Source organism: Pezoporus flaviventris, unplaced genomic scaffold (genome assembly GCF_033815535.1).
Source record: "Pezoporus flaviventris isolate CSIRO_AGI_PZ_B2104156 unplaced genomic scaffold, CSIRO_AGI_Pfla_v1 ptg000002l, whole genome shotgun sequence".
Classification (NCBI taxonomy): Eukaryota; Metazoa; Chordata; class Aves; order Psittaciformes; family Psittacidae; genus Pezoporus; species Pezoporus flaviventris.
This window is the reverse complement of record NW_026892550.1, coordinates 38,109,383-38,137,260: the sequence shown is the minus strand read 5'-3', so window position 1 is coordinate 38,137,260 and position 27,878 is coordinate 38,109,383. Positions and strand designations below refer to the sequence as shown.

The 27,878-nt window shown below is 36.7% G+C and overlaps 1 protein-coding gene across 3 annotated transcripts in view; it reads right to left on the bottom strand.

Moving 5' to 3' along the window:
* The window catches only part of SPOCK3 (SPARC (osteonectin), cwcv and kazal like domains proteoglycan 3), a 186,164-nt gene that overhangs the window by 107,011 nt on the left and 51,275 nt on the right, over positions 1-27,878 (bottom strand). For all 3 annotated transcript variants that reach the window (XM_061475412.1, XM_061475392.1, XM_061475402.1), the window contains exon 3: positions 4,587-4,632. In XM_061475412.1, the coding sequence (XP_061331396.1) occupies positions 4,587-4,632 (46 nt within the window). The remainder of the gene's footprint in view (positions 1-4,586; positions 4,633-27,878) is intronic.

Below are 27,878 nucleotides of genomic sequence, written 5' to 3'. Positions count from 1 at the left end.
GACATTAGTCTTCAAGTAATAGATCTTTATTAAACTCCCTTAAGACCTCCCAAGGCTTGCAAATGACTGATTCAAATGATTTTATTGAATATGACTCTAAATCGTTTCAGTTCATAGTACAGAAATGTACTCACAAATTACAGAGAACTGTTTGCAGGTATTTGCATATCCTTAGTTACCCAAATTATTACAGAATTAAGTAGATGAAACATAAAGAGCTAAAAGGCAAAGGACTCAAAAGTATCTGAAATTGTTTCAGAATCTATTTCTGTTGTAAAATGGTATCTACAATACCTCTGCTGTAAACAGACGTATAATATAACCAGATACTATAAAAGCCAAAAATAATTCAGTGGAATGGTTTACAAGAAATGTTATTAATATATCCACAAACCAACTATACCTTCAGGGTGTTCATCCTCCATGGAAATGTCATTGCATATTTTTTCCATTACATGAAAATACTCCACTGTTCCTCCAAGGTATTTCTATTGAGCAAAGGAAAACATCCTTTCCACTTTAAAATATTACACCAGTGTCTTTGTGTATGCAACTTTATTCAATAGCTGCATCCTCCAAGCTCTAATACCATCTGTAGTCTAAAAATAAAATATACCTAAGCGTTCCATACATTTTTGCATGGTGTAACAATGTTACATGAAGAAAACATGTTAGCAAGTATTGTTGTTTCCTTTTAAGCTGAGAAAACGTAGATAAAACACACATTAAAGGTGTTCAACTTGGAATAGTCCAAAATACAAAACATCCTAATTGCTTGTTTCTAAAACCACTTAAAATGCAAAAACTGCGTTTTAGCACTAAGTATGATTAATAGAACATTCTGATTTATTCAAACAATAATACCTGGTGCACATGATTGTTTATTAAGAATTCACACTTTGGTGTTTATAGAAAAATATAAACAGTTATGTGCGCATATATATCATACAGTCAAAATATTTAAAAACTTTTTTCCATCTTAGATGTATATATGCAAACGAGTTCAACAGGAACAAGCACTGTTTGCACAAATGTCAAATGTTGCTTTAAGGAATGGCACTGGTGGATTGCAATGCGAATCCTAATATTTTTCCACCTTTTAAAGTAACTTAAACTTTGCAGCCCAGGAGTAAATATTATTATATATTTTCATAGTAAGAGCTAACCTCCTGGAATGCTTGGAGATATATTTCCATATAACTACTCTCACCAATACTCAAGGAATTACACAGATCTTTCTACATGAGCAATTTTTACATACTTAGCCATATCAATGTAAGAATGCCTTTAAAAATACACCTAATTAAAGCGGAGTGAATTAAGACACTATTAAGATACTGACTATCATATGCATATATGACTATTGAGTCACTGAACCACTGACTTTTCAAATATTAAAAAAAATTAGCATTAAGATTTGCATTCAGATTAATGATGCATTAAAAAAATAAAAAGTTATATTATCCATATATAGTAAATCTACAAAAATCTTAGGAAAGGTTTTAATAGTCATATAAATCTTAGGAAAATAATAACTATGTGTAGACCTCAAAGATATGTCTGTATGGCAAGCACTGGTTCCTCAAAAACACTACCTACAAGTTAATATGGATGTTTGCTGAAAACAGTTTGAAGGTCCCCATATATTGCTGATTTTGAGCAGAATATGTATATATAACATAATAAATTAGAACATAATAAACATAATGAGAACCCATTTGTCTGACTACTACTTGCATTGACAAGGAGTTACAACTGTAACAGGTACCTACCTATACAACAGCCTAAAAGACAAGGGGTGAAACGGGGGTAAGAGTACTTTGAAATGACAGCTAACAATCTGAAAACACAGACATAAAGCTAAAGATTCTACCACCGCCTTTATTACAGGTAGTCACTTGGCATTTATGCAGTTTAAAGGTCTTCATATTTGTTCATATAGATTTCAAAACTTCCAACTATTTGTAATTTCATCATGTAAAGTTGCTATAATTTTAATAAACAAAGAAAAATGTTTCCGTAAAAGCACTAGTAATTCCTATGATCCATTGGTTTCTCAGTAAACAGAAAAAAATATGTCATCTGGTAGACCTGGACTTCAGATCTTTTAATGCCAAAAAGATTCCTTACTTATTCCATACTTTTACAGATTTATGTGCAATTTTCTGAAAAGACAAATATTGATAAGTAAAAGAAATAACACACTGATAAATTAAGGATATTAATTATTTCTCTCCTGGAAGAACTTATCTGCATGTATCTTCAGCAGTATTACTACAAACTTAACACACGAGAAGTTGCTACTGCTCTTGTTCAAACATCTTTAGTGAGCAACTTTAGTCTCTGACTGGAAGTTTATGTCTCCATTTTAAAAATTTGTCTTTCACTTAGGAGTTTCGTGTTTTCACACGTGTTGCCACGGAGACTATCAGAATTTACACCTAAAACTCAGTTGTTATAGTCTACCAACTCTCACTTTTTCCCATCTTAAGTAATATGCGGAAAAAAATGTGTTGAGATTGTCACTGCTGTATGTCTTTTACTGGCAAACGCAGGGAATCATAAAAGATCTGATTTCTTCAGTAAATAGTGAATATTACATTCACTTCTAAGGAACTGACATTTGCAAGATTGCCATGCTTTTAAGTATGAATGGCTCTTCCTACAAAATAATACCCATGATCACTTTTTCCATCTGATGAGAGAGACTTGAATGTATTAACGAGTACATGGTACTTCCATAGTTATATTTTATTCTCAGGAATATTTTGCTATGTTTAAAAAAGATCATTTCCCATTTTACTTAAAAGGAAGAGGAAGCCAATTCTGCCATGATGTTGACTGGGAAACCTTTTCCTAACTTCTAATATGTCTTTCAAATCTAGTCAGTAATGTTCTTTACAGACTTTCAATAGAATAACAACAACATACAAGTCTCTGATTAGTAAAGAATATCTGTATGTCCATCAGTCTAAAAAATGTCTAATACTTGAGAAACCGTAAATCTTTTGACATACAGCTCCATTCAAAATCATTGCTAAATTCAATGCAAAAACTGCAGCCATTACTGCAGGAAAACTGAAAAGCACTGGGAGGAAAAAATACCCGACATTCTTTAAATTATATGACTGCCAAATTAAGACACTGACCAAAATTTACAGTGCATTCAATTCAATGGCTTCTGATGAAAGATTTTGCCACCAGTAAATCACTAAAGTATAACCTATTGTAGTTCCCGTACTAAAAACTTGCTTTATCAAAAAACAAAGAAGAAAGGGAATAGACTAAAGGTTCTTTGTAGTGAAGTGATAAGCCTGCTTCTTAGACGAGGTACTTTACCAATGAAAGGAATCTTGTTCTCTGAGGAGTCACAGAACTCCTTAAGTCAAGGACTTTTCCTAATGTACTAGAATATAATGAGGAGAAACACATGGTCTGCAAAATTGTCATGTTCTAAAATATTCAGTCTGCCATAGATCTAACTTAATATTTACAAATTTCCATCGTACCAGAAGAGAATCACCACAATTCAGAGTAGTGAAAACAACTGTGACTACTCCTGTCTCCCACTAACTGGCAAAACAAGCCAGGTGCATTCATTTAAGAAATTAAGGCATTTCTTTTCACAGGCTTAACTACAGCAATCCTAAATTAAAGTGACAAAGGCATAGAATGTAGTGGAAAGTCCATCTCCAAGAGATGTGGTTGTAATACAATATAATTCATCACAAACCTCCCTTTAAATTCAGTATCCCCTATGGAAGAATTTCCTTAAATTGAGTAAACTTTATTTTTGCAACATATTTTTCTCTCAGTCTCTTGTGTCCAAGCCCCTACGTTGTTTCTTCATTACATTTCTGTCACCAGTATTATTGGAAAAGACAAAGACTCTGAACAGCTCCTTGTAGCAATTACAAAAAATAAAAATGTATCCAGAGTCTCAGTAGTTTAACAACAGTAGTCATACACTTTGAAACAACATACATGAAGTAGATTATATTGACAGTAAACATTAAGTTCCAATGCCTAGGGAGGGAATGTTTAATGTGAAAATTTGCTGTGGTTGCTCAAATGATTGTAAGGCTGTAGCATTCTCAAAGCTCCATCTGTGTTTTGCCTCAAGACAGATTACTTGAACATGACAGAGACTTCCAAAACTGTTTTTCTAGATCTTGGTTTATCAGGAAGCTATAAAAAGAGACTTTCAACATTTTAATTTTTTTTAACTGCAAAAGACAAATATCAGATTACATGCCTGTTTTTTCTCAAATGCCCTACTGGAAAAACAGCAATGCATAGGGTATATGCAAATAAACCAAAACAAAATCTCCCAAACCCCAAGTTTGTATAAGTGAAACTTCAAGCTACTTTGGGAGCTTCCTAATGCTCCCCATCTCTAATCAATGAAAGCTTGCAAAAAATCACAGATAAAAGTTCATGATTAGGCTGAATTTCTGGCTCTCTTTAAATCAAGCATTTGAAGAGGGAGAAAATAACACAGATTTACAGAATTTTCAAGAACAGGAACATAATTGCCAATACTTAAAATTTTATCCCATACAAAATAACTAGTAGCAGAATCTTACCTTGATCAAATGGTTTACCGGGACTCCATGTACGGAAATAATCATCCTGGAAAGGGAGAAACAACCTACATTTAGTAAAATATAAAGACTCCATGTACACATGAAAAACTCACAGAATAATGAAAGACGTAAGATGTATACCAACCTCTACTTCCTAGAAAAGGCAAGCAGTTAAGGGAAAAAAAAGGGGGGAGAGAAAAAGATTACAGTCATCATAATGGGACAAATGACTCAAAGAATAAAACAATGTCATTCAGAGGTATTTGTACTCATTAATTAAAAATGCTGTTTAATGTTACTTTCTAGCACTTAAAATAGAAAAATATTTCTCACAGTACTTACATAGGTAATGTTTCTAACACTGCTTTTAAAATCTTACAGTAGTTTTCCTGTACTTTAAGGTCTAAGATACTGATTAACTTAATTACATTTTCCATGAATGATTTTTCAAAAACCAAAGCTCCAAAATAGTCATCAATAAAATACAGCTATGTTTTAAAGAATGATACACAAATTTTAGAAAAATAAATATTCTGCCATGTAGTTTTCAACTGCATCAGTCAGAACTGTCATTAAGTAAGTCTAATTAACTCTGTTTTCTACAAACCATTTTCCTAAACATAAAATATCCTCCTAATTATGTCATCAGCTATATTAGACTACAATTTCAAGAAGGAAAAACTTGAATTAAATGAATTGCTTTCAAGCTTTTTAAGAAATTTTATTAACTACAGATTCATAGCTGATGTAAATAAAGCAATCTGCACACCTCAGATAACAGGTAGAGCAGAAAAAATACTAGAATCATTTTTTATGTCTTAATTTAACTCCTTATTCTCTAGAATAAAACATTTAAAAGATTGTACCAGACATTTTAATGTCTGCACAAATCAAGGTTCACAAACTGCATTGGGTGCATTGTCACATCCAGCACTTCCACCCCACTTGCTAAAATATCACCAAAACCGCCATAAAGAAACTCAATTTATAATAAATTGCAACCACTGGGAAAATGCGAGTCTCATATAGCTGTCAAAGCCACATAATCACAACTTCAGAACAATCAAGCATCAAGCACATCTTCACAGGAACAAAGCACTCTCTGGGTTTTAGTGGTTCAACAGCCTTACCACAAAGGGGATGAGGTGGGGGTAAAGGGGAAGGAGTGGTTGCAGCCTAAACTGTATTGCAATGATTTTTATTAGCATAAATGTTATGGAAATGTGTGTTTTGAAAGAGGAAGAAAGAAATGATTAGATCTGGAAGTGCAAAGTAAAACCAAAGTTCTGTAGCAATACGTACGCATTCCTCTGATGTGGCACAGATTAACAATCTATAATTTTTTTTTAATTATGCAAGAGAGAAGCAGGAATTACAATTATGGCAGTGTTTTCCAATTGTATCCCTCCTAATAGTAACTATGGAGATGTTATTTCTGCAGTGGTGTTCTGAAGAAGTTTGACACAGCATTAATGCAATGCTATTCATTCCATGAACCACACCACATCACTGGCAAATATTTCAACTCTTGAAAAAACAGAGGTGTCAGACTGCCTTTCCATTTCTACTAAACCAGTAACATTCACTCACAAGAAGGCTATTCAGACAATATGCTTATTTTTAAAATGGTGAAAACTTGGAATAACTAGAACACATTAGGATGAATTTCTTCACCAAAAGGGTATTCAGGCATTGGAACAGGCTGCTCAAGGAAGCACTGGAATCACAGTCCCTGGAAGTGTTCAAAAAACCATGTAGATGAGGCCCTTAGTGACATGGTTTAGTGGTGGAATCAGCAGTCATGGGTGAATGGTTGGACTTGATGGTCTTAAAGATCTTTTCCAACCTAGTTAATTCAATAAAAAAGCTGTTAGAACAAAAGAGCAATCATCCTGAGGTCAAAATCCCTTCTAAAACAAGGCATCCAGCATTATGCTTAAGGAAGAACATTGGAGTGGGGCTGCTTGTACAAATTACACATTCTCAATTTGGCCTCAAACTAACCAGACAATAAATAAATTCTTGTTCATCTCTATACTGCAGACAACTTCACAGATCCCAAATACAACATACCTCAGGCTTTTCTAGAAATAAGTCTTAGCTGACCGACTTCTGACTACAAAGCCACTCCATACCATTCCCGTTACCCTTTCCTCAATCATTTCCAAGTCTATTTTTTTAAAAAAGGCATGACTAGCATTACACAGATCTTTCAAGATGAAAAGGAACAACACACCTACACACAACACTATAACATTATTTTGTTCTGTATTCCTCTCCCCATTAAGGTTACCCCTCCTTTTTTTTCTTTAGGTTGGGGGGAGTGTTCTGGGTTTTGTTTTGTTTGGGTTTTTTTAATTGTACTATGGTTTGAACGGATTATGGTTTACATGAAATTTTCTATCTTAAATCCAAAACATATATATCCATATACCATATATATTTATACTGATTTTTCTAAGGGTTAATTTTTCAAATCAACTGTTACTTGAAGAAAGTCCATTACTGGGTATGTTAAAATCTTTATGTGCCTCTAACATCAACATAAAATAGTTGATTGATTCTCAGATTAAGTAAGGAAATTGCTTCAATAAATTGCAGTTCTACAATTTTACATATATTTCTAAAGCTATTTAACCTACCACATGTATAAGAATCTGGCTTCCTGTTACATTCAGACCTTTCCTGATCTTCAATCAATAAGAGTTTGATTATTATAATGTTCAATATCCTCTTGAGAATGTCAAGATGATTATGCAATTTACAAAGCCTCGATTTTAATATAAAATTAAAAACAGAATGAACAAATACACAGTTTACAATCGGCTGAGTAGCATCACAGCTCCAGCCAAAGCACCTACAAATGCAAAAGCAATGTCTCAGGACAGAGCCTATGACATCTGATTAAAGGCAGACTGTAAAAATACACAGAATAAAGTCTCAGATCTGTCACAGTAGCCATACTGCTTTTTTAATGTTTTCTAGCTAAAGGTATACATGCATTTGAAATAGAAAATTCATCCTTACTGCTCTACTGGAAACTACATGAAATGTCAATAATTCCTTCAAGTCTTTCTGTCTGAAAGACACATAAAGCCATGTATGATGGATTCCAATGAGTTTAATATCCATGCCTTAAAATTATACATGTTTAAACATTATGTTCAGTCAAGGTCAGTGTTGAACTGTTTCTAAGTGTTGAAGTTCATGCTACAATTACACATGCACTTTCAGACCAATAAATATTTTTTATGACAGCCTTAAGAAAAGGATTCAAAATGACCAAAAGCAGTTTAGTCAGAGAAGTTCTATTAAAATAAATAAATAAAAACATAATATTAAAAAAATTAAGTATTTTGTCTTGAACACTTCTATTGCTCTTTTTGGAGTTCTATATTCTTCTACATGAATTATTCTATTCGCATTCTTAAAAAACAGTACAGTAAGAGAGAAAAAAGCTCACTTAATAAAAATCATATCTGACAATGTAGTTATGCAGCAGAAGTTTTGAGCTTCCAAGATAGGAAATTAATAGGATCATATTATTGTGACTTGTGTACAGCATTTGTTACAGAATTTTATTAATCTCTGCAGCATTTTCTGTAGATGCTGCCATATACGGTTGACATGACATTAGTTGTTATCCAACAGAAATCTATATTGCTAAACATAATGATACATGGCAGACACAATGAGTCTGACTCGGAGAACAGCAGGTATCCTCAAGCTGGGAGGGCAGTTTCCTCACAAATAGTTTCAGACCAAATTGACCTGAAAAAAACCAACTCACAGATAAAAGAAAATCCAGGCCTTGTTCTGTGTTCACATTTCACCTCTAGTACGGCCTATACATTAAAAGCCTATATATTAAAAGCAAACCTGATTTATGTCAGAGAATCCATTGAAATTGAAGCGGTTTTCTAAATTTATAAATATCTTTGTATTTTATCCAAATATAACTTCACTGCTACAGAACAGGTTGTACAGCGTATGACTTACAAACTACCAATTTAGGGAAAAGCCTAATAGGCAACTGTTCAATGTGAGATACCGTTTCATACATAATGCCCTTTTAAGAAAGAATACTTCTAACAGTTACTAAAGCAGGAAAGATACAAGATTTCCTAAACTTTATTCAATACCAAACTGAATTCTGCCCATACAAAATTCTCAAGTTTTAAACGATTAAGCATGATGCAAAAATACAGTTTACTGCTGGCCTCTCTATTCCTACACAGGGCTTGGGGTTTTTATCAAAAAATAGCTACATGTTCCAATTTGTAGATGTACATGAAATCCTATTTTGACAATTTCAGAAACAGAAGTCTTTCAGGCTGCACATGCTCCATAATATAACTTAAAACCCACAGTATTAGATTGAGATTTTTTTCCTCGCTGCCATTAGCTTTAAGACTATTATGCTGTTTTTAATTTCAAGGAGCTCTTAATCAGTTTTCTATTACATTTCTTCTATCTCCATCTCAAGTACATACATCTGTTTTTCATCAGATCTGAAAGCTCTTCACCTCTTTTAGGCTAGGTCTTTGCTATTCAGTAGTTATGCTATTTTCAGACTCCATTTCAACAAGCCAAATGAGTTGAGCCAATAGTCCAACACTGCAGCTTTCCATCTGCCTCCATCTCACTTCTGCAGCAGACTTGAGCTCACAAAGTTATCTCTCCTTCACATCTTTCCACCTCCCCAATAGCAAAGAGTTTGACTCATCTGCACCAAACCTTCCCACAGTGACTCTGTAACACATATTTATGTTCTAAGTCTCACTGAAATAGCTCTGATGATAGGGGTGTCACCCAATACCTGTCCCAGCTTCATTCCACTGCTGGAAAAACAAAGTTAGCATCAACAGTGTGCAGAAAGTATTCTTCTACTGAGATCTTGCTCTAGCACCATCAGCCTAACATCAGCAAGATTGACATTACCCTGCAGAGCCATAAATTACTGGTCACATAGGGAAATGTTACAGCAATTAAAGAATGAGACACCATGAAAGCTTCCATTATATGCTAAATTCACCATTCCTAACTCTGCAGTTCCCCCAAACAAATGAGGGCCACAGGTAGCATACACAGAATAACTAAGATACTCCAGCTACATCTAATGAGAGTACTACCCCGAAACATAAACCGTAACTGGGGAAGGATAAGCTGAACCATGACAATGCATGATGCTTGTGTACTGGGAAATTCTTTGACCTGAAATCTGAGCCAGTCTGGAATTCTCATCCATGATACAGACATGCTCTTCAGCAGCATGTGAATACTCACCTGCCTATCAGATGCTGCTTTTCATCTCTGCTGACCCACATAGACAACTGATCTATCATAAGCCCTGTAAACACTGTCGTATAAATGTGGAGCATTAGTTTAGCCAGTTAACTGCAGGACTGTACACGCAATGGAATAAGGTAGCTACCACACTCTTCAGCACTCTATTTACTATCACAACATCTCATGTGTCTCAGAACATCTGTGAGGGCAAGAAGCCTGGACAGACCATGTGCTCTGGAGGACTTTTTCCTAATAGTCCCAGACACATTGAATAGGTTGCTTAATCTGTAGGACAGTATGAACATACCTTATGTGATACCACACAGCTTGAGGACATGAAGAAGAACTAGGAAGAGAACTAGTTTAGGGAGTGAAGGTACTGTTTGTATAGCAGAATTTTTTGGCTCTATAGTTTCTTCTCAACAGGATACATCACTTCTCACCAGCTGAGATACCTCTTATGTTTCCCCATGCCACCTTTGAGGATTCCTTTCCAACACTCAAAAAGAGGCACAGAGCAGGAACCCTTCTTTAGTGAATCAAAGTTTAAAGAATAAGCGACCAGATTTATTACCTAGACTGAAGAAATGAGAAAAAAATACTCAGAAGATTTTTACAGGCTAGCAGAAAGGTGACTCCTGCTATAATTGACTCCTTTCCCCAGACTAAGTCTTCCATTAGAAATACAATTAGTTTTGCAAAAACCAGCAGAAGTAATTCAGTGTATAAAGTACCTCAGACACAGATAGATGTGCACTCTACACCCACTACACTTCTGGGAACTGGTCAATCTTTAAAATCAGTTTAGTAAGTCAAAAGAATTCATATGAGAAAACAAACACCAGAATACTGAACCACCACAGAGGCAAGATCAGCACTACTTCTCTGGTAGTAAAAAACCTCAACAACTATAGGGAAGACTGAGGCTTGCTGCACAGCTCCTTTCTTGTTGTTTGGCACCTAGCTTTCCCGAGTGAGGTTCTGGAGTGACGTGTGGAAGGATGCCAGTTTGCTTTTCAATGCTCCAGGGAGGCTGATGTCAGCTTCCACTGCTGCCCCAGGCTCCTGGGCCATGCCACCCCCGAGGCCTGTATTCACAGAACTGGCAAAGCACAATTAGCATCAATAGCTGCTTCCAGCAACTCTGGCACTCAGATTCCCACACTCAATATTTATCCCGCTCCCCTTCTTTGCCTCACACTTCTAGTACCGTTGATGAGACTGGGCTAAACGCCATCACTTTTCAGCCCTCTCTCCCTCTATTTCACAGATCTCATTCAGTAAGATTTCTCTGAAGGCTAGTTGGTACTAGCAGCATTACTAACAGCACATCTGAATAGCACAGTACTGAAATCATTTGCCAAGAAATACCAAATGCTTACTTAAGCTTATATTCAGAAATACTGAGAAAATACTGAAAAACATTTTGAAGAGAAAGGAATTAACATCAAAACATGAACACTACAAGCTTCTAAATCCCAATAAAATTTTAAACATTGTCTCTTTAAAAGTGCATCTCATTTCTTATCATGAATAAAAAGCAAATTAACCACTAAATTAACCATCTTTCCACTTTAAACACATATAAAAAGTTTTGACCATGTTCCTATTAAGCTGTCAAGATTCAACTTGTGAGGAGGGCTTTAAAACAGGTTAGACGACAGGATCTGTAGTCTAATAAACCTGAGAGAAGAGTTGAAAACAGGCTATATATGTGAGATTGAAGGCCACCTGTGGGACTTCCACATGCCTGTTTAGAAGGGCTGCTGTTCACTTTCCTCAAATGCCCCTTCACTAATGGGAAAGCTCCTGGCAACAAGGGCAAAACTTATTTCATGACCTCTACATACAACGCCACAGTCCAGAGGACAGACAGTCAAGATTGGCTGAACAACTGTACAGAGAGACCAGATCTCATCTTGGGGCTGGAGGGTATTTACCTAAGTGTGTTAAAAGAGATGGCCAATATGATTGTGAGGCTATGGCTTGAATCTAAGAAAAATGGTTGACTGCACCAGGGAGATCTCTGGGAAGTGGAAAAAGAGCTAGCATCTTAAAAAAATTAAAGGCAAGAAGTTAGATGCAGGGAACTACAGGTGAAGCAGCCTTACTTTAGTCCTTGTAAACATCAATGGAAAACACCCTCTTTGAGTCCTTTTCCATGCACATGACAGACAAGAACAAATACTCAGCACAGACCCACCAAGGATTTGTAGTGCTTCATCACCCAAACTGCCTTCTACAATGAAGCAACAGTTTTGTGCACAAGGGGAAAATGGGGGCCATGCTGATCAAGAAAATATTGTTCTGTGGTTTTTAGCATACTCCATATTTAGAAACAAAGTCAAAAGAGACTTTTTTTGTTGTGCTACATCAAATAGTGATGTTCTTGCCTTGCAGCAGAAAAAGCAGGGTGCCATATTCAAGGCAGGCAAACTGCATCTTTGCTCTGAGGCAGTTCATTAAAAGAACACTCCTGAACAGTATCTCATGCAGAAAATACCATCTTAAGACCCAAACGCTAGATATAAGGGAACTCTACAAAAACAGGGTCAGTTTGATTGACATGGAGAACCACAGAAAGAAAATTCAAAACCAGAATTTGCATTTTCTAAGTCTTTTTCACGTCAAACAATCTTGACAGTGGGACAGCAAGTGATCTTTCAGTGGAAAGAAGTACTTTTCTGTAGCACTACAAACACAGCTCATGTACATTGCCATTGTACTTTGTAATGCACCTGATTTTCGGTACAGATCAGTCATAGCTTCATTTCTTCATTTAAGACTGAGAAAAGCTCATTCCTTCTTACAATATCCTGAGGGCCTCTATCATTCTTTATAAGCATTAGTCTCATAATTCCTGATGATGGGCTCTTGTCGAGTGAAGAATAAACCAAAATGATTTGGGATAAATCACCACTAAAAATCAGAACATTCACTGGAGTATCAATTTTGATGCTATTTGAAGCTCTGCCTGTTGAAAAAAAAAGTGGATGGTAGACTGGCTCAGCAGCCTACTTGGACCAAATGTGATTAATAAAATTGGGAAAATAAAAATGTCCTTCTGCTTCAAAGGCTGCAATAGTCCAGAAATAGCCAGGGCTCAGGTAACTGATCTGCCTTCCTCCCCCGCCTTAAAAAATAAATAATACAGTTATGAAAATTGTTGCATTATGTTCAGGACAAAAACCCTGAAAGGTGTGAAAGGCACAAAGGGCACAAAGACATAAACACTCTAGCTTTGAAGGGGCTTCTTAGTGTCTAAGAAAGGTATTTGCAAAGTCCTTGACCCTTACTCAATTTCTAGAAAACATTTTTTGAACCATATCTGAGGACAGCAAGAGGCAAGAAAAGTGCTACTTATCAGCTCTCCTTCAGGAAGCTGAAAGTTTCTGTATTTTTAGCATGTCAAGGAGACCAACCTGCAGTTACAAAAGAGATACTATACTTTTCCTGTTGTTGCTTGTTTTCCAGCCTGGAGAAAATTTATTGCAAAGATAATCATAAAGTGTGCCATAACATGCCAGCTGCATAGACAGGATTTGGTATGTTTCTTCCAACAGGTAGTCACTTACGCCAAGGCACAGAACAACGTTCTGGTATAACTCTCATTGCCATGGAGACAGAGAATACCCTAGTGTGAAAAGAGACCAAACCAGAAAAAACTAAAGGGAAGAAATTAAGAAATACAAAAGATTATGAGAGAGGCACTACAGAACAATTGACATGACAAAGCAAGTAAGTACAGATGTGGCAACAGAAAAGGGGATGGAAGGTCTACTAAGGACAATGTAATGAAGGCAGTTAAAAACTGAAGAGTGCTGCACAGATTTTAAGAAGTAAAGCAAAGCTATGCTGAAAGAGTTAGTACCTATTTTTGTATGATCTGTACCGGTGGTTTTGGTTTTGTTTTTTTCTCTTGTAAACAGCTGACGTCTCAAAAAAAAAAAAAAAAGGAAAAGAAAAATCCACATAATCAACAGATACCTGAACTTGGAATCTGTGAAGATATAAGCTGCACTTCAGAATCTCTAATTAAACCTGTGATAGAGACATTCAACATTCTTTGTGAATATTAACACTGCATGATTATACGTGTTCATTATAGTCAAGCCTATATAGCTTATACCAGATGGGGTACAAAAAATACTGCAAATTGGGTAGATCCACAGAGAGTAAAAACAGAAAAAAAACTATATTGTTAAATTAAAATGAAACAAATCTATATGCAAAAACATTAATTTGTTCAGAAATTTAATCATTATACAACTATACCCTGGTAAAACATTATTCTTTTTAAAGTCAAACATAATGTAAGCAAACTCCTCTTTGATTCAAGATGGAATTCAAAATTTCTCAAGAGTTTTGTCCTAAATTCATCACTAAAAAGCATCAACTTCAATGCATTTTTATGCCTTCTTGCTCCAAGTCACCCTGTTGAGATTACAAAATTTACTGATACAATCAGTAATACAGAAGCCTAAAAATATCATATGAATCATCAAATCTCATGAGTTAAACATTAAAAAACTGTATAAAAAGCAATCACTACAACTGCTGTAGTATGGATATTAATGTAGGAACATGTTAAACACTTTTTATTTTTAATCAACTAAAAAGAAACTAAAAAAAAGCAGCATGCACCAAGCATACTGTGAATTTTAAAGAGATAACTCATTTCAATAAGATCATCAAATTCTTAACAAGAATTTTTGGTCACTGATTTATCGTAACTGGACTTTATTGGTTAACATACCTTTATAATCTTTCAGGTATCTCATTCCAGTTGTTGAGAAATGTTATTATAGAGATCCTATAGGCCCTGACTCTGACATATCTTGCTTAAATGCCAAATACCTTCTCCAAGTTTTTAGGGAAACTCTGTTGTCTTCTAGCAAATAACTAGTAAGATAATCAATCTAGCAGATAATGAGATAACTGATATAAATCATTATCATTGAATGGTTTGGGTTGGAAGGGACCTTAAAGATCATCTAGTTCCAACCACCTTGCCACGGGAAGGGACACCTTCCACTAGACCAGGTTGCTCCAAGCCTCATCCAACCTGACCTAGAACACTGCCAGGGATGGGGCAGCCACAGCTTCTCTGGGCAACCTGTGCCAGTGCCTCACCACTCTCACAGTGAAGAATCTCTTCCTAATGTCTAATGTAAATCTCCCCTCTGACAATTTAATGCCATTCTCCCTTGTCCTGTCACTACATGCACTTGTAGAAAGTTCTCTCCAGATTTCTGACCCCTAAGGGATGCCCCTCACCACCAGTCTCCACTTAGAGCCATCAACAGCAACCTTCTGAGAGAAACCATGTGGCATCCCTGGCAGTGTTCAAGATCAGGCTGGACGAAGCCTTGGGTGATACGGTTTAGTGTGAGGTGTCCCTGCCCATGGCAGGGGGGTTGGAACTAGATGATCTTAAGGTCCTTTCCAACCCTAACGATTCTATGATTCTAATTCCTTTTTTATCAAGCAGTCCATCCATCAAATCCATGACTCTCCAGTTTAGAGACAAGGATGTCATGTGGGAAGGTGTCAAATGCTTTGCATAAGTTCAAGTAGATGATATCAGTCACTCTTGCTTTATCCACCAACAACACAGTCCTGTCATAGAAGGTCACCAAATCTGTCAGGCATTATTTGCCCTACGTTGGCTGGCACCTATCACCTCTTCATTTTCCAGGTACCTTGGCAGTTTCCAGGAGCATCTGCTCTATGATCTTGCTGGGCACTGAGGTGAGTCTGACTGGTCTGTAGTTCCCCAGGTTTTCCTTTTTAACCTTTTTAAAAATCAGGGTTATATTTCCCCTGTTCCAGTCAGTGTGAACTACATCAGACTGCCACGATCTACCAAATGATGGATAGTGACTTAGCCACTGAATCCAGCAGCTACCTCAGGAACCGCAGATCCATTTCTTCGGGTCCTATGGATTAGTGCACCTTGAGGCTCCTTAGGTGGTCTCAAGCCTCATCTCCTACATCAGATGGTTCTTCAGCCTACCAATCTCTGCTTTTGCCTTCTGTGACTTGGTACGGCAGTATGGCTGGAGCTCTTGCCAGCTAAGACAGAGGCACTGAATATCTCAGCCTTCTCCACGTCCCACCTGACAAGGTCTCTCATTTCATTCCAGAGAGGGCCCACATTTTCCCTAGTTTTTTCTTTCATCACTGATATGCCTATAGAAGATTTTCTTTTTGCCCTTGATGTCCCTGGCCAGCTTTAATTCTATCAGGGCTTCAGCTTTTCTAACCTGACCCCTGGCTGCTCAGACAATTTTTTTTTTATTTCTCCCAGGCTACCTGTCCCTGCTTTCACCTTCTGTAGGCTTTCTTTTTATGCTGGAGTTTGTCCAGAAGCTCCTTGTTTATCCATGCAGGCCTCCTGGTGTTCTTGCCTGATGTCCTCTTTGCTTGGATGCACCATTTCTGAGCTTGGAGGAGGGGTTATCCATGAACATTAACCAACTTTCTTGGGCCTCTCTTCTCTCCAAGACTTCATCCCATGATACTCTACGAAGCAGATTCCTCAAGAGGCCAAGGTCTGCTCTGCTGAAGTCCAGGGTAGCGCGCTTGCACTCTCCTCACTGCCGTAAAGATCTCAAGGTCTATGGTTACACTGTCATTGGAGCTAAAGCTTTACATTCCCCACCAGCCCCTTCTGGTTGGTGAGAAAAAAGTCCAATATAGCACCTCTCCTTATTGGGTTGTCTATCACACGGAGAAGAAAGGTACCATCAATATATTTCAAGAACCTCCTTTATGGCTTATGTCCTGCTGCGCTGTCCCTCCAACAAATAACAGGGTAACTCTTGCCACTATACTTGCTCAGGTCCTACAGTTTCCATTGTGAGTAACAAAAGAAAAACAAGTAAGCGTTATTATACAATTTATTTACAATGTTCTATAACTTTTCACAGAACTTACGAAGCAAAGGCTACTGTTTCCCCCAACCCGTTTGGAACCTGTGAAATCTGAGGTGAAACTGTGAAGCCCTGTCTACTTATTCACTTAAGAGGTCACTTATTCAAGTGTCAAAATGACTGAATTCCATTTCAGGATCTCATTATATATATGCATGCAAAAGGTAACTAAGTAGTATTAGTTTCTCTAGACAACTACATATTTGAAGTAAATGGTAAGCTGTGTCCAAGTCCTATATGAAATAAGACCCCATACTTAAGGGCAAACTAAGATGTATCATCACCTTTTATGTTTTTTCTTCCTCTTTTAATAGAGCTGAGAAATCTCAAGTCAAAAATCTGACTACCTAGTATGAAACCAATTCTGAGTCGCTATGTGCTGCTTTACAGACTTCCAGAACACAAACATTCCATTTATTATCTGCAAATGCAGCTTTTTCTTGAAGAGAGGAAGATATAAGCACTGTGAGGACTAAGTAGTTGAGATTCAAAATGCAGAAGGAAACCCATTTTAATTACTGTCATTTGGGACATTATTGCTATCTTTGCCTTCTAAGGGAAAAGCTCATTTTTTAAAATGCTGTTTGTAGCTCAAGAATGTATGTAGTCTGCCACTAAATTATGAGGAATTTACAAATCTAGTAGTAAAGTGTGTAAAATACATTACATGTCTGCATGAATTACTTGAGTAAGTTACTACATCTGCCCTCGGTCATTCTTCCATAGAAATAGAGGTAGACACGCTAATTTTCCACTGTCACTGTCCACAGACAAAACAGCAAAGCACAAGACTGAAAAGATTACTAGCTCACATAAAACCATTAGATACTTTAAAAGAGAAAGACTACTAAGATATGGAAACATTTAAAACTTCTCCACAATACTGAGGAAAGATGTTAGGAATTACCTTTCTATGCTGCTAGCATGCAAAGCGTTTTTCAACACGAGCAGTTATTTAGCTACAAAATCTATAACCAGAGAACAGATCCTGCAAAATTCCTTGGAATGTGCTGGGAAAGGCTTAAACCAGTTTCCCATGCCTTCTGTGACTCCCTTCTGCAGCCATTCTATATCTTACTAAGATCTTTACCTCCATCACTTTGGCACAAACCCAGAAGAGTCAGTAGCAGGTAGTACAGGAAATAATGGGATGGGAAACGGACTTTTCTTTCCTCAACTCAAAATTGATTGTATGCATGTATGTTTATATAAGTGAGAAATATATACTTATTTCTGTATTAAACATAGACAATACATTGGTGATACATATATACATTTTCCCCAACTCAGAACTAATTATACACAGCTCTGCTGGTACTGGCTTTTTCAAAACAGGTTAGTTATTATTATTTCATAATCCATAATCTATTTACAGACCAGTATTAATATTTTTACCACTATTTTTTTGCTGTTTCTGCATTGTACATTGAACTACAGCCAAACTCATTATTTTAGAAGTGATAATTTTCAGCAAAAGTACTACAGCATAGCACTTAACAACAGAGCAAGGATGTTTATAAGACAATCTGTACTAAAATTTTAGCCTGTATTTTACATTTAGACAAAATAAAAAATGTTAAATGAACATATTTTATTTGATTTAATTGATTGCTTTAGCTATTTTACAAGATCAAACATGCTGTTATTCCCATCTTTCAAAAAAATACTGATGAAAACTTAAAAGCTCTATCAAAACCGGTTTGACAGTATCTATTCACGAGGAACAACCTATTTTCCTTGATGGAACCAATATGTGTTTCCTGTTGGGTTTATCTATGGATTTAATTAAATGAAATAAAGCATTTCCAGTAACATGAAACAATGTTCTTTGGCCTCATTCTGTAAATGAAAAAAATATAGTATTCTCCCATACAAACAAACAAACAAAAAAATAAAATCAGCATTTAAACACACTAAACATACTGATAACCATAGAAGAGAATGAAAATTACCATCTCCTCAGTTCTAATCAATCATTGGAGTCCAGACTGAAGGCAAATCAACAGAAAAAAAACATTTTGCTGAAACTGAATATCTGCAATTGCTAGTCAACTACATGTTCTCAACAGTTCGCAAGATTGATAGTTACAGTCCAGAGAGAAACGGGTTCACAGAAGAACATTTAAAGGGTAGACTGAAAGGTTTTAGTGTTGAGAAATTAAAATTTATTTTACTGCTGTACCCAAATCAAGGTCATATGCCATTATATTAGATATTTCTCAAAGTTTATAAGGCCTTGGCTCTGTGTATCTAAAAGAATTGCCTTGAAGACTGTCTGGGGGTTTTTGTCTCTCTTAGCTTGACTGAGGGAAGTTGACAAACAAAAGTAAATCTTCAGCAGCTGAACAATGAAATTACAGACAAGTAGCAATTGTTCCTGTAACCGAAATCTTCTTTAAAGAGCTCCACAGGCAGTAAAGTCTCAGGCTTGGCTGGTTTTTACTCTCAAAATTCCCTGTGTGTTTGTGCTTATAGGGAAAAACTAGTTGTTCCTTTTAAGCAAGGTTAACAACTTCTTTCAAGATTGTATTTTCTAGCTTCTGTAGCTTGGGAGTTCCTGAGTCCCTTGTAGGCGTGGGCGAGCCAGAGAAACTGGGCAGAGGTTCAGCCTTCAAATGAAAACTAGATGGAGCAAGTTGGGGAACACGGAATTGTGGAAAGGACTGCTTCTGCATACAGAATGTTCAGTGACAGATTAGCAGACTGAAATTTGAAGAGAATGGGAGAATTAATCAGACTGCATAAGATTAGTGGTGTTCCTCACAACACCAAGACTGAATGAGTGTTTTATTACTGAAATCTAGAAATTTAGGGTAGCTAGAGACACATGAGAGACAGGATTTTTTATTATTATTATTTTGTGCATATATACATGTATATGTGTGTTTTATAAACACAACACAGATATAAATAAAGTTCACTGTCAGTCTCACATCAATTTCCATGTTATTTCTTAGCGGATATAGCTAGCACCCTTTTCCTTGAGAGCGTGTTCATCACCTAAGTGACCTTTTTTCCCCACTCAAAGCTGCACTTTGCTCACCAAATATTCCCTGCCGCTGCAATATGCTAACTTTCAAAAGTTAGATAGAAAACACTTTTATCTGAATGAGAAAATACTCACTATAAAGTTTAAAAGCAGTAAAACATCACTTTTTAGTACCTTCTAGGAAGAATCCTAACATAATGAAAGGTATTTCCAAGGATGATTTAACTTCTCAAGTATTAAATAGCTTGTAATTTTTTTATGTATACTCCGCTTTATATTACCTGCTTTTGAAATTGTATCTGTATATGCCCTATAGATATAACACCGGTTGAGGTATTATGATAGTTGAGTTGCTTTAATTTCCAACAAACAGTAGCAGTTTCATCAGTAGATTTCAGATTACTCTGAAAATACAATCATAATTATGCATCTACGATTAAGAAATGTAAATAAGGTGTCAGTCAGTTTACTGAACAAGTATACAGACAAGAGAAAGCTGGTAAGAAGAACTATATTCCAAATAAGTCAGTCACCCCTTTTGATTTGTGGGATTCCCACGTTTCTTGCCAACATTCGAGAAGCACAGATTTAGAAAACTGGAGAAGACACTAGATATAACACATATAGATTTCATGGTGATATGTTACTTAATAGAGCCAAAGTAACGTACAGTATGGCTTGGGAAAATAAATTCCAATATTAGAGGCATTTGGAAAATATCAACTGCCTCACAGAAATGAAAGTTACACTACAGATGAAAGGAATTTCACAGGTATGTCTTTGTCAGTTTAAAGAACACTAAGTCAGGGTTCATTACTTAGAAAAATATTTGCAAGCTTATGTTCCCTGTGATTAACAAGAAACTTAGGTTTTAGTTAATCTCCTTAGGATATGTACTTCACAACTACGAAATCCTTTACAAGAATGTGCCCATCTTTATCACCAGCAAGGTTTGGGCTCATTCAACCTACATTTAAAGTGAAAATTAAGACTAAAATTCATAATGCCATTAATTACTTCACCTACTCTGAACTTTGCCTAATCAGAAGTAATGTTTTCTTTCCAAGAAAAGTTCTGTATTCATTAATAGAATTAATATAGCACTATGATAGCTTTGAAATAAATCAGCAGAGGTTTAAATCTCAAAAAGCTTTCTGATGTTCCAATTTCTCAAACAGTAGTTCTAGCATGACTTTAAGCACTTTTTATTCACCCCTGTCGTGGTTTAAACCCAGTCAGGTAACTCGTTCGCTCACTTCCCCCCCTTTCTTGCCCTCCCCCTGCTCTCAGAGGGACGGAGAGGAGAATCAAAAGAATGCAACTTCCACGGGTTGAGATAAGAACAGTTTAGTAACTAAGGTATAACACAAATCACTACTGCTACCACCAATGATAATAATGATAAAGGAAATAACAAGGGAACAGAATACAACACCTCACCACCCACTGACCGATAACTCGCCCCCCAAGCCCGACCAAGCTCCGACCGATACCTCCTCCAACCCTGCAGTCTCCCAGCCCTTCCGGCTAACTCCCAGTTACATCCTGGGCATGACGTGCTGTGGTATGGAATACCTCTTTGGTCAGTTTGGGTCAGGTGTCCTGTCTCTGCTTCCTCCTGGCTTCCCCTCCTCCCTGGCAGAGCATGAGGCTCACAAAGTCCTTGGCCAAACCAAAACATCTCTATCAGCTCTGTTCCCGAGCTGAAAGTCAAAACACTGCACTGCACCAGCTACCAAGGAGGAGAAACATGACTGCTACTGCTGAACCCAGGACAACCCCTTAAGAATTACCTGTCTTGTGACATTTTTGCTCATCCGACTCGCAAATATTTTATAAAAAAATTTAAAAAAAGTTGATAACACCTTATATTCTTATTACTTTTTCCCTTGACAAAAGCCATGCTAAAATGGAGTTAACAGGAGAAAGTTTCAACTGCTTAAAATTAAATGCATTCTCATGATACCAGGCCTATAAACATGACATGAAGTTTAGGCTGAACCCTACTGACACTGAAGTGACAAAAAGTTTATGAAATGTTGATATCCCAAATAAAAGTAGATTAATTTTGAAGAAATTGCACATTTTCTTTTTTAACTTCAGCCACCTTGCCTATGTTGGGATAGTTAAGGTTGCTTGGATATCCTAACCATGTGTGGAAAATTCCTATTTATATATGACAGGTGTCACTAAAAAGAAAATAAGAATTTCCCACATCAATTAAATATTGCCTATGATACTTTGTATACTAAACTAGGACATATTAAACTACTTTATTAAATATTAACTTTCATAACAAGAAAATATGAAAGGAGCTAAAACACCTGACCCACTGGCATCAGCAGAAGCCATAAAATAGGTGAGACACAGCAGCCTTCCTCTGTCTTTTGAATGGCAGGTTTAAGTTCAGTAACATCAGAGGTGGCAGCAGAAAAGAGGGCTCAGCTTACTCCATCAATGTTTCCAGGTGTAACGTGCAATCTCTGTTACGTGACACATGCTTTCTCCTCCTGCCCATTCATTTCCAGAACAAGTGATCTAGCCCCAGATCTGGCTGCGTAAGCCAGCCCCTATGATACTCTTCTCTTAGACACGTAAATGTACTACACATCCTTTCTGCAACCACCACTCTGCTTATTTATACACACCTTACCTTCATTTTATTTTCCTAGCTTGCACAACTGTCTTTCTCCTATATGTATATATAGACACTACCCTTAACTTCATCCTTAACCTCTCTATTGAGCAGAGATGATAATATGTACAAAGCCACACTTTTGTACCATATAATTTTACAATTGTTTTTAATCAGTTATCTGTCAAATCTGCTGCACAAGAATAGTCTTCTCCAAGGAAATTAATGAAGAATTGTTGTCCTCCAAAATGGCTATCTTCTATCGTTTCTAAAGAAAATAGAGCCATTAGTCATTTCTGTTAAGAGCAAAGGCTGGCTTCATTTTCATTGTGTGTAACAGCAGCTATTCAGAAAAAGTGCAACATAACATGCAGGTCTCTGTAAGAGAAAATTATTTGTAAGCTCCTAAAGGAATAACTCTTACTGATGAAGCTTAAAGAAAACAGAATGAGATAAAGGTGTTCAAAGGCAGTTCAATAAAGGAACATAGTGAATTCTAAGCACAAAATGAAGTCTGAAATATCTGCATTATTCTTCTATTAGACTCATCCAGGATAATGAACCATATGCCACCAAAGGCTGAATTTATTAAAAGAATTATTCCTATATACAATTTCATTTCAACTCAAATCAATTGACCCATTTCTTGTAGATCATTAATGACTGCATTATTTTGAAATAATATATCTTCACATGCAGTATAACATGAAGTTCCTGCTTTACCTGAAAAACTCCAAACAACTTTGGCCAGCAGTGCCACAAAGAATCTTCACAACACATCCCTTGTAGAGCAGCAAAATGAGGAGCAAAAAGCAATCCATTCCTAAATGGTCCTCTAAACATGTCAGTGTCTCTGATCACAGACATCTTGAATTTATAACAAGACAAAGTTCTACAGTGAAAAATGTCAGCAAAGACCAAGCATGAGTAAAGTCTCCTTCCCTGTTTTGGGACCAGACTGATGGTGGAAAAGCTACCCTGAATTTGAGACGAGAATCCAATCCTTTGAAAGTAAAAAGTCTATTGCCAGCAATCCTGCTCCACCAGCAGATTACTAGATTACTAGTGTAATGGGCACTAACATACACTATCATTTATTTTCTCCAAATATTTTCTCCAAATTCCATTTACTAATCACCTACTCTCTGCCCTAATTTTCTTTCTATCTTTTAAAAATTTTCAGCCTTTTTTCTTTAAAAAGTACATTTTGCTTACTTAAGTCTTTTGATATATTATCCTATTCTTTGTTGTGTTTGCTTTGTGTGGCAAGGTTTTGGTATTGGGGGCTACAGGGATGGCTTCTGTGGGAAACTGCTAGAAGCTTCTACCAGGTCCAATAAAGCCAATGCCAGACGGCTCCAAGATGGTCTCACTGATGGGCAAGGCCAAGAACATCAGCGATAGTGGTGGCACCTTTGGAGTAGCATATTTAAGAAGGAAGGGGGGGTGTAGAGGTGGGTGTGTGGGTGCGTGTGTGAAACATCTATTCAGCCAGAGAGAGTGACAATATGTGACAAAACACTTGCGGACATCAAGGTCAGTGAAGAAGAGGACATGCTCCAGGTGCTTCAGCAGAGATTTCCCTGTAGCCCATTGTGCAGCCAGCCCATGGTGAGGCAAGATGTGCCTATGCAGCCCATGGATATCCACAGTGGAGCAGATATAGACCTGCAGCCCATGAAGAACCCTACGCCAGAGACGGTGGATGTGTCCCAAGGAGGCTGTGGCCCCAGAGCAGGGTTCTGGCAGGACCTGTGGCCAAGTGGAAAGAGGAGCATGGACTGGAGCAGGTTTGTTAGTGGGACTTGTGACCCTACAGAGGCCCATTCTGGAGCAGTCTGTTCCTGAAGAAAACACCCTGTGGAAGGGACCCATGGGTCTACAAGTCCTATATAAGACCAAACCCATTCCAAAGTCCTATATAGGACACACACCCCATAACAGAAACAATGCTAATTTAGGTGGAATTGAAGAAGAGAACTATGTGAATATCTTATTCTGTTCAAATGAAGTGGTGCACAGTGGAAGCAGAAATACAAGACTGGAACTAGAGAGTGGGGGAATGCACTATGCCAAAATCATTGCAGAGTAAATCTGTAAAAAACACTGGTCTAGTGATAGAGCCTCTAGGGTTTCTCCATACCTCAAGGACATCAGCAGGAATATTTCACTGACTTCAGTGAGACATGGTAGATTATCAAATACCTAACTGTCATTCGTTGATTCTACTAAAGGATTAGTTTATTCACATGAAAATGAAAAGCTATGTTTACCACAAAGATTGGTTCGTATCTGCAAACTGCCAATATCAAATTCCTGCTAATGTTACAGTAAAAGACGAGAATCAACACAAACAGTTATTCAACAGTTAAAGAAATTGTGTCACCCTCCTTTCATAACCTCGTTGCACCCCTAACATCAACCTCCTTTCCCATCCACAAGAGCATTCTGTTATCTCAGTCCCTCAGGTCCTGTGGCAGGTTATTATGGCCTTTAATCTCCCAACCAAGTAGATCTGGTCCTTGCTAGGTTCACTGACAAAGAGTAATCCCAGTTGCTGCAGGAAACCCTGCTGATGCTTCAGTACATGACACACAAAGTCAGCACTGAACTCACAGCAAAGCAGTGTATTAGAAAGGACTGTGCTGCTAGAAGCATTTTTTTTTAATGGGAATTCATACTGAAGACTATTTAATTTGGCTAAATTCTTGGCAGCTATAGTTAAAAGTGGCATGATTCTTTACACACACACACAAAATATTGAAAAAATTGAATACTAGCCTTTTTACTGTCCAATTAGGAAATCACATTCTGTATTCTTGAGATTTCCTTATGTTTCAAAATCAGTGAGAGCATTCAATATGTCTTAAAATAGAATTACATTGCTGAGCACTAGAATCTGCTATATCCTGCCCCAGAATAAAAGTAATTTCAGTGTTACCAAATGTTAATCATTTGTACAGCATACAGTGAAATTTATTTTGGGATTTTTTCAAATAGAAGGCAATTTGTGAACTTCAGCCTCTTCCTATTTTTTCTTTCATGCTTAGTTTGTGAATTAAGCCCTAATGCAGTGCTCTATTCTGAGAACGAAAAGAACCACAACTGTCTACTCTTCCTCAAACGGCGCTGTCTTCTCTGTTCAGACATCTTCTGTATTATTTTACTGAAGCTTCTCTTTGTTAAAAGCCTAAAATAAGATAAAAGGATATAAAAGTAAATACACTTTTTAGAATATGTCTAAACCACAGTCTGTATACTTACCTCTATTCTATTCCTGCAAGAACCTCAACAAGCATTATGCTGAAAAATTCTGTTAAAAGTCACCACATCCCATTTTTCATTTTATTATACCAGTTTCTAAGCCTAGCTTTCAGGAACATTTCCCCATAGACTTGACCTAAAATCCACATAAGCCAATAAAAGCTTTTCCAAAGATTTTCCTCACCTTGGGACCAAACTTCACCATTAGTTTAATCACTATTAGGGGAAAAATATCTATAAAGAGTCACACTTAAGGTTTGCAGGAAAAGAGGCTCTGAAAGTACAAGTAATTATAATGATCTGCTGAAATGGTAGCTTTCATACATCCGGCATGTATCTAGTTGGATTTTTCATACTACCCCAAAAAGTAACAGAAGAAAGAATTACTGATCCTTTAATATCAGAAATAGGGTGGGTACTCTTTACCATTACTTTTTATTTAACATAGACCATCTGTATTCAGAGTTTACCTAATAAATACCAAGTAGCACAATCTGTCTTATTAAAAGAAGACTGGCATTGAACTATACTTACATCACACAAATTAAACACATTCTCCTCTTTCCGTTTTACAGTGATGTCACTATGGAAATTAAGTATTTTTCTAACCAAGATTTATTAAATATGGGATACCAAAGCCAGTAAGATATTAGATGTATCTGCCAGTACAAATTTAGATTCCCTGCTCAAGTAAAGCTTGGCACAAAGGAGACTAGCAGAAAACAGCAATGACTTCCCATTTCCAACTGAAGTTGTGCAATAAAAAACAGTTACATATCACGACTAAGGATCAAATCCTTAGTACCTTTACTGTGCGTCTACGTACAAGCTCTACATGTCAGGTTGTCTCAGTTATGGTGACAAACAAGCAGTAGCAGAATGTCATGGCTGTCGATGTGCTAGTTACAAAATGAAAACAAAACAACATACCAAATATCTGAGGCAATTTCAATGCTAACAAGAACTACAGTTAACATTTAAGCCTAGATTCCAATTCTCTTCTTCACTCTACTGGAAACATCCAGTAACAATGCACTTTAATATATAAATTGCAATCATGGCTGAAGACTACTATCATTTATTATCCCTAATGCCCTATATGTGCCATCTTCCTTCTGCTCAAAAGAAAAACAATAGCCTGAAAGGACACTTGAGTGCATTAACATTTGAGTTCATTTCTTCTCAGCGATACTTTAAAGATAGATTGAGTTCTCATTTTTGACTACTCGTATTTTGCCGGGATCAGCTGTAGTTTGCTACAATGGCAAAAAATAAAATGTTTTCCAGGTCAACAGTTATGACCTTCTACACTGGACCAACAATCTTCTCCATTAAATACTTCAGAGACCCTGTCCACTTTGGACTATGAGGTCAGCTGGAATCCGAGGCCTTGCTCCAAGCCTCTGCATTCAGACTCCTGTTTTCTCTATGGACCTTAAGGTACTGCAGGAAAATCATGGTGCCTGTGAACACAATATATTCTCCCAAATCCTCTATCATAGCATCTCTCAGGTTTTAAGAGAGATGCTTCAGTAATTCTGTTAGATCCAAAAGCAGATGACACTCCACTAGCCCACCTCAAAAAAAATCGAGGGCCTGAGACTTTTGTTTTCCTCCCCCTCCCAATGTCATTATGAAGTAACATTTAAAAAAAAAATAAAATAAATTAAACAAATTAATAAATAGATGCCAGCTGCTTCAGGAGCAGCAGAATTAAAACAGTTAAAAGATTCAGAGGAAAAGTATGCCTCTAAGCTGCCCTGCTGAAGAAGGCTTAACTAAAAGTACTGATATAAGAGAAGAGGTAGAAATACTCTTTGCTATTAAGACCAAACAGGCATCTTTACTTTTATGAGATAGGGAAATTACTACAACAAAACCACTGTGCATATAGATAAAGGGAGAAAGTAAGACAGGCCATAACAGATAAGGAAACTTGAGCCAAAATGCCCCGAGTCAAACTTAAAACAGAAAACTAGCAATGAAAAAAAAAGTCAATGCATTTTTGTTTGTAATCATAGTTAAAAATCAAGATGAAACTGTGGTGTACTAAACTCATAGGTTTTCCACAAAAATCTTAAGTAACATTTGCTGCTGCCAAATGGCATGAACAGAAAACTACCTTTGTAAGATATAACCACTTGTCTATCTTTTGCTCTATACTTATTTGAACTAGAAAC